The sequence below is a fragment of the Gekko japonicus genome, unplaced genomic scaffold (genome assembly GCF_001447785.1).
Source record: "Gekko japonicus isolate JY-2015 unplaced genomic scaffold, Gekko_japonicus_V1.1 scaffold426, whole genome shotgun sequence".
NCBI lineage: Eukaryota > Metazoa > Chordata > Lepidosauria > Squamata > Gekkonidae > Gekko > Gekko japonicus.
In genome coordinates this window covers 856,505-865,111 of record NW_015160848.1, presented here as the reverse complement: position 1 = coordinate 865,111, position 8,607 = coordinate 856,505, and the positions used below count along the sequence as shown (strand labels likewise).

Here is an 8,607-nt window from a genome sequence, read left to right as displayed (position 1 = left end):
TATAATATAATATAATATAATATAATATAATATAATATAATAATAACCAACACATTTTTCTTCCCCCCTCTGCCTTTCAAGAGTCCTCAGGTTTTGAGCCAAAAGGCCATGCTTGTGTTTCAAAATGACACAAAGTATGGCCTTCCTTTGAAATTGTTCCTTCTCCTATAGATTCAGGTGGGTAGCCCTATTGGTCTGAAGCCAAAGAACAACGTTCGAGTCCAGTGGCACCTTTAAGAGCAACAAAGTTTAATTCTGGTTATAATTTTTTTGTGTGTGTGAACGTTTCTTCAGATACATTGAAACAAGACTTCCTCAACCATCACATATAGGTAAGAGGGGGTTAGTGGCCAGGAAGCTCAAATTAGAGTCAAGATGCATGTCACATGGAGGGATGGAGGTCTGAGACATTCCTTAACCATATATTTGTTCTTTCATATGGTTTTGAGAAGAAGGGCAACACTAGGTGTTAACCTGCTATGAGAAACAGTTCTTCCTTTGTTGACAAGACCAGGGTTGTGTTCAGACTGGCAGTTTGGCCCGATATAGGCACATTTTACAAACGGATTAAATGGGCACGATCACACAGCCACATCTGTCAGGTGTCACCCGGGCGTACTCACCCCATCACAGGACGACTTGGAGCTGGGTTAAAAAGCCACCACCTCCAAAGTGGTGTTTTTGTTTCCCTGCACATTCATTGCGCATTGCCAGATGTCTGAACATGGGGGAGCGTGCGCAGAACGGATTTGGCAGTGTGAACCTGCAGATCCATTCTGCCACTACGGAGGCGGTTTTTAAAAAGAATTGCCTATTTGCGCATGTGTGCGCATGTGCACTATCCACACACATGGTTTTTGGATTTTTTTTGTGTTGCAGTTTGCTCCGTGGCTGAGGCACCACAATAAGGTGGATGTTTTACCACGGGATGTCTCCGTGGGTAACCCACGGAAGGGTGTGCTGTGTGACTGATATATCCCACTACACTTTAACCCGGTTAAATTAGAGGCGGCACCAAGCTGCCAGTGTGATCACAGCCCAGGAAAGGTAGTTTGGTGGCCCTTTCCTAATGGCTCTCAAATTCTCTTGACTATTTAAGAATGGGATGGCTCACAGGAACCAGTCATCTTTTGGAGAATCATCTCAGTGGATCAGAAGCCAAGCCGCTGGCCAGGATTTTACAAATCTTTGGCTAGGTACTGTGAATCAGAGTTTCATAGATCTCATAAATCCATTAAAGATAGATCTCGGCGGTCAGCCCTATTGGTCTGAAGCAGTAGAACAAACCTAGATTCCAGTGGGACCTTTAAGACCAACAAAAGGTTTATTCAAGGTATGAGCTTTCATTTGCATGCACATTTCCCCAGATACATTGAAATGGAAGGTAGGGTTCAAACTTATAGACAAGGGCTGAACAGCAAAATAACATGTAGCAGGATAAAGATGTTTTAAGAACTGAAAAGACAAAACTAAATAACAAGATAAAAGGTTGTAAAGCAATAAAACAGTTCTCAAGGTTCTCTCAAAGGTAAGTCTTCCCTGTCCCTGAAAATTCTTTATCTCCAGAGACAGGTAGAAGGGAAGCTAGGATATTCTGAATGCAAGCCAGGGGTTCAGCTGCAGACTCCCTTTCATATGTACCTGCTTTATATTGAGCAAATTTAGAGTCCAGTGAAACCTTTAAGACCAACAAAGGTTTATTCAAGGTATGAGCTTTTGTGTGCAAGGCACACTTTTGCCAATACACACAAAAGCTCATAAAGGTCCCACTGGACTCTAAATTTATTCTAAATCCATTAGCTTATTCTTACACTTTGAAGCTTTCTTGGTTTTTAAAGATGAAGGCCGAGTTCAGACTGGCAGTTTGCCCCGATATAGGCACATTTCGGAAATGTTCCACAACTTGATTAAAGGGGCGGTTCACACGGGCACATCTGTCCGGCGTTCCCCAGCCGTACTCAACCCGTCTTGTAATGCTTCCCTCCCGAATTTAAAAGATACCAGGTGAAAGTGGTATCAAATCCTGGAAAGCATGATTATCCTGTGTCCATCCCACACCAACAAAGTGTGAACGCCGAAAGCCATGTTTTTCTTGTGCGCTTATGCACGCCTTACAGCCATGCCTCCGGGCCAACAGTGTAAATGCTCCCTTGCACCTCTTCCTGGTATGTTCCCGCATGCAGTGTGAACGGGAAAACCCGGAACAGTTTGTTCCAGCTCTTTTTTGCCACGACCCCCTCCCACTTCAAACTGTCAGTCTGAACTTGGCCGAAGTCTCTTCTGTGCTTATACACATGTCTTTTTTGATAGGTAGGAGGGAAGCATTCTAGAGTTGTTAACCACCAAGAGGGGAGTGGCAGTTTCCTAGAATGACAACTGATCTCCAGCCAGCAGAGATCAGCTCCCTTAGAGGAAATGGCTGCATTAGAGGATGGATTTTATTGCATCATGCCCGTGCTGAGTTTCCTATCCTTCCCAAATTCCTACCCTATATAGCCGGGATCAGACATACCTACGGGACCAGCTTTCCCCTACGGTCTGGGTCTCAAAATCGGTTGACCCTCCCTGGCCTGAGGGAGGCCAGGCTAGCTACTACCAGGGCTGGGGCCTTTTCAGTGGCAGCCCCCACCTGGTGGAACAAGCTCCCAGAGGAGATCAGGGCCCTGCGGGACCTTTCACAGTTCTGAAGGGCCTGCAAGTCGCAACTCTTCCACCAGGCATTTATTTAGGGGCCGTTACTGACGGTGAGCCCTGGCTGGTGGTTTTAACATCGAGCCCTGGCCCATGGCCTGAACATCGAGCCGATGCCATAAGAAATTTTTAGCAGAAGGACATCTGAAATATCTGGGATCTGGTAATTCATCTTGAATATGAGCCATCTAAGTTAAGCTTTTAACTGTCGCCAGCACTTTGTGTTTGCATTTTAACTGTTGTGTTTTAAATTATTGTATGATTTTAACTGTATTTATGTTTGTATGGAAGCCGCCCTGAGCCTGCTTTGCGGGGAGGGTGGGGTATACATCTGATAAATAAATAAATAAATTCCATCCTTATCAGCTTCCATCCCCCAAATCTCTAGGAATTTCCAAATTTGGACTTGGAAAGGGACTAATTGTCTCCTTCAAATACCACTGAGGGGTTATTCAAAGAAATAGTGTGGTTAAGTAATTTTAGACAAACAGTCTGCTGTTTGGTATACCATTGTTGAATCCATGAACTGGGGACCCAGACTTCTGCTCAATTCACACACACACAGACACAAAAACCTTTATTGGCATCGAAAGCACAGGACATCATGGAAATAAAGCAAAATACTAAGGTGCATCAGACACTTACACTTGGCTATCTCGAGGTGCACCTGGAGGTTCAGACTGGCAGAAGACGAAATCCATAATACAGCTGGGTAGAAATCATGGAAGTTTCTGTCTTTCCAGTCAGATGAGCAATGAAAAAGTGAACAGTAGAAAGTCAAGGAATGTGGGATTTTCTTTGAGAATTTAGCTGAAGATATGCAAATGCTGCTTGGGAGGCATTAAGGATGGGGAAATAAGAATAACCACAACTGCTGCCTCCCTTTGTTTTGTTTCAGATTCACCTCCGTCAAACAATGTCTGGCTATTGTGGTCCTGAGTTTGCTGTCCCATCTATTGCCTCCACCCCAAGAGTTGGCTTTGGATCTGCAGGGCTCGGCTTGGGAGCTCTTGGCTGTGGATACGGAGGTCTGGGCTTTGCACATGGAGGTCTTGGCCTTGCACATGGCGGTCTAGGTTATGGTTTTGGCTATGGGTATGGCCCTGCCATGGCTGAAACGTCTGGCAGTCTCGGCACCCTGGCTGGAGTAAGCCCTTCCTGCATCAACCAGATCCCACCTGCAGAAGTCGTGGTCCAGCCACCTCCCACTGTCTTGACCATCCCAGGACCCATCCTCTCTGCTACTGGGGAACCAGTTGCTGTGGGAGGCAATGCTCCATGTGCCGTTAGTGGCACTGGGGTGGCAGGAGCAGGCTTCTATGGGGGGCTCGGCAGCCATTATGGAGGCTGGAGCTGCGGCTCTGGTTTTGGCCTGAGGAGGGGTGCATTGCTTGGAAGAAGGGCTCTACTGGGACGTCGTGGCAGCATCTGTTGATTCCCCTATTTAACCTGGGGAGAATCTATGCATGATCCCGGTAATGATCAGGAACTGAAAGACAAGACCCATCAATGAGTTTGAAAAGCTACGCTTGCAGAAACATTGTTGAACTGAAGAATGCTTGTATGAACTCTCCATCTTTTCTTCTGCATGTCTATGAAGAAAAGGGCTCTTTTTGTAGCAGGAACTCCTTTGCATATTAGGCGACACACCCCTGATGTAGCCAATCCTCCAAGAGCTTACAGAGCTCTTCTTACATGGGCGACTGTAAACTCTTGGAGGATTAATTACATTAGGGGTGTGTCGCCTAATATGCAAAGGAGTTCCTGCTACAAGAAGAGCCCTGCTGATATTCTTTGGCTGTGTCATTTCCCTCTTCTTGTGTAACTGTTTTCCTTGATTATTTTTCCATTAAAGCTCAGTCTGCATCCTAGCACCTGTGTCTTGGTTTTGCTTGTAAAAATGCTAGATACTTACAGCATGCACCAAATTCCTTTGGTCTTCTAGAAAGTCATCAGGTAATTTGGCCTTGAAGAGACCGGTAACTCTTGTGAAGGGGAAGAAATGTAGGCATTCAGCAACCAAGATGAGGGATGGTTTCAGTGTCCTTTATATCATCACAAGGGATGACCTGTGGCTTGTCCTCTTTGCTGATGAGCGTGAACTTCCCTGAGAAAGAACAGAGAGTCCTTGACCTTGCTGTACCACATTCATAGAAAGAACTATGATGGCAGATGTATGTTCCGGATGATTCTGGTCTGGCCTGAATCTGATAGAAGAATCTGATAGAAGATTAAGAAATCCCAGGAATCTAGCCAGCTTTTCTACATCAGATCATTTAATTCCTGACAAGAGTGTTGGCCGAATTGCTTTATCTACAGCAATTGGCAAATTTTATACTGGGTGCTTGCCAACTATACCAAGGTCCCGTTCCCACCAAAGGGTTACCAGAGAAGGAGTTCGAGGCTGTTTGTTGTTAAAATAACTCTCTTTTACTTAAGAATGTAAATCACTCCAGGGAGAGACATCACAGACAACGTGCACAGAGCATTACACATCATATCATCTTGCAGTAAAAAGAAATCCGATGCAATAATTCTCTCCCTCGACATAGAGAAGGCATTTGATTTGCTAGAAACAAGCTACTTAATTGAGCTTTTAAAACATATGAAATTTGGAGATAGTTTTATCAGAACAGTGGCAGCCATTTACTTGGAAACATCAGCACAGGTAAAAGTTAATAACATCACTTCTAAGACATTCCATTTGAACAGAGGAAAGAGGCAAGAATGTCCGCTATCACCGGCCTTGTTTGCCTTGGTGCTTGAACTGCTAGCGGAGACTATACGGTGTGACAAGAACATCACAGGAATTCATTTAGGTCCCTATGAGTTCAAATTAAACCTCTTTGCTGATGATATGTTACTTTTCATTAAGCAACCAACAAAATCTCTACACAAATTACAACAACATCTACTCACCTTTGGGCAAATATCTGGATTGAAAGTCAATCAAACAAAATCGTGCATCTTGCCCATAGGCATCTCTCCAGCTACAAAACAGGAGATCCAAAACAATTTCAGCTATCAATGGCAGTCAGCATCTTTGCCATATTTAGGGATTCATATCCCACATGACCTTAAAAATCTGATTAAAATTAATCATCCACAAAAATTCCAAGAGATCCAACTAACACTCTCCAGTTGGAACAAACAAATGCTCTCGTTCTTAGATAGGTTGCATCTTCTTAAAACCTTCCTGTTCCCAAAGCTACTCTTTTTTTTGTTTCATGCTATCCCTATTGGTCTTCCTGCTGCACTACTTCACAAATGGCAAGCAGCAATGAACATCTTCCTGTGGCAAGGAAAGAAGCAAAGAACAAGCTTCAAAATCCTTAGGAGAAAACGAGCCCAGGGTGGCCTCAACTATCCATATATATCTCTATATCACAAATCTGCAATGCTAGTCTCAGCCATCAAGTTACTAGGCTTCAAAGAAAAAGCTACTTGGGCACAACGTCTTCATCCTCTTCTGCAACCAAAAACTATCCAAGAAATAATATGGAACTCACACCAAGCACGCCCTAAACTAATTAATAATGATATCTTTTTATCAGATATTCTTCACACATGGGATGCTATCAGATACAAACTGATTCCAGACACCTCCAGACAATCTGAATTTCTGTTACAAAGCTGGTTCCCACCAGGGAATGACATCAACATAGCACAGAAATTTAGAAACGTTAAGTTAACACGAATCACAGATATATCAAGCAAAACAGGCCTCCTCTCAAAGCAGATCTTAGAAAATAAGATACATGCCCCTATCCCTTGGTTCTTCTATCTTCAACTCAATCATGTCATGTCTAGCCAGAAAATTTTCTCCCCTCAAACACCTCCTAAATCAGCCCTCGAAAATATAATTGACTCTGCGGGATCCTCATCCAAAGGATTAATCTCTAAGGTCTACAATATACTACTTAACCTTTATAACACAAAAGACCTACTTTACAAAAACAAGTGACAATCAGAATGTGGCATTACGATCACAGAAGAACTCTGGGACAAAGTCTGGTCCTCACCCACAATCACATCACCGGTCATCAACACGCAGCTGCAATCATATAAGATCATCACTCATTGGTACTTGACTCCTTGTAAACTTGCGTTCTCCTCACCAAACTCATCACCAATGTGAAAATGTGGAAACATTGGTTCTTACGCCCACTGTTGGTGGGAGTGCCCAAATATAAATTCTTTTTGGCAAGAAGTCCTTAATCAGATTCAAATCATCACAGGCTATGAAGTACCCCTGAAACCAGAAATACTTTTTCTCAACATCTGGAAAGATCCTCAGATTCCATCAATCAGAAAAGACCTCATATATAGCTTAATAGTAGCAGCTCGTTCCTGCATAGCCACCAGATGGAAATCTCATCTTCCCCCTACAATTGAGCAATGGTACACGAAAGTCTGGGATCTCTATATCCTAGAGAAAATTACAGACCATATCAGAAGCATCGACCAATTTTCCCCAAAAACCTCTTTCTCTGCAAAATGGCTACCTTTCTTCGAAATGATAACAGAAAATGACATCCAACCACACAATCAAATATACCTCAAATTACTATACAGTTAGGTATTACGTTCCTGATATCACCAATCTATACATAACACTGGGGTTTTTTACCACTGAGTTTAGAGTTGAAACAAATAGTTTTACCATAAGATAATCCTTAATTCTTTATTAGTCAATATTAAGATCTACTGCTCTATATTCATTGTACTTTGAAATATTGGAAGTTAATGTTATTGTTGTTATGTTATTTTGTTGTTGTAACGATTAACCAGAAATCTTAATAAAAAGTTAATGATTAAAAAAGACTATAAATCACATACAAACAATACTGATGCGCTCACACATTCAATCAAGCTCCTTAGAAATACAGTATTAAACTGAGCACATTTGCATTAGCAGGTAGGGTGATGGTGGGTGATACTTATCTGTCCTGAAGCTTGTTCGTTCCAATGAACAATGGATTGGGAGAAAATAGAAATCTAGGGGAGTTTACACACAGCTAGAACCAGCCAGCACGTGTGTGTCTCTTGACTGCAGATCAAGAGATCAAAGTGGAGACAAGGGTTTGGGTATACCAAGCTGAACAAAAGAGGAGTATAAAGCAGACAGGGGTTGTTGCGGGGGTTGCTAGCTAGCAAGTGCCAGTTTAATGGTCCTTACCTTTTATAGGTGGTCTTTTGGGTGGGTGGCAACTGTGCCAACCTTGTGACCCACCTACCTATTAGTCCGTCCCATAAACAATCCCATTGGTTGCGTGCAGTGAGGGGTGGCTACCTAGAGGGTGGGACAATATTGTAACCTAAGACCTAACTCAAAGGATGGCATCTGGGTAAGTGTGAAAAACTGGCATCAAGATTACAATCTCCCAATCCGTTCAGACTGCCATATTGATAGGATTTTAGAATCGTCCCACTTACATACCAATCCTTCTGGCATAGGGATTGCAACATACAACTAACAAATGATGCATGGCACAACATATGGAATACACCACCATTCAAAACTAAAATTTCCTCAATGAAGTTACAATCATTCAAAATTTTAGCACACTGGTACCTCACACCCAGTAAATTAGCACAAATGACTCGTTCCTATAGCCCAAACTGTTGGAAGGATTGCGGCATCAAAGGTACCTACCTGCACTGCTGGGTAACTTGCCCAAAAATTCTCCCATTTTGGGAAAGTATTATGACATAAATCAAAAGCATTGATTACTTAGACATCGCACCCACGCCGGAAAACTTATTTTTGAACAGTTGGGTAGCTCAGGACTCTGCTCCTTCAGTGGTGGAGAGGGTCTCCATCCTGCTATTTGCAGCCAAAACTGTCATTGCAACCCACTGGAAAACAACAATGACACCTACAATTTCGCTTTGGCACAAGAAATTGTGGGATTT

At 42.9% G+C, this 8,607-nt stretch overlaps 1 protein-coding gene across 1 annotated transcript in view; it reads left to right on the top strand.

The window, feature by feature from the left end:
* The window catches only part of LOC107118276 (beta-keratin-related protein-like), a 6,626-nt gene extending 2,341 nt beyond the window's left edge, over positions 1-4,285 (top strand). Inside the window, exon 2 of the mRNA XM_015420583.1 lies at positions 3,590-4,285. Coding sequence (XP_015276069.1) covers positions 3,608-4,126 — 519 coding nt within the window. The 5' untranslated portion in view covers positions 3,590-3,607 and the 3' untranslated portion in view covers positions 4,127-4,285. The remainder of the gene's footprint in view (positions 1-3,589) is intronic.
* The last annotated feature ends 4,322 nt before the right edge of the window (positions 4,286-8,607 follow it).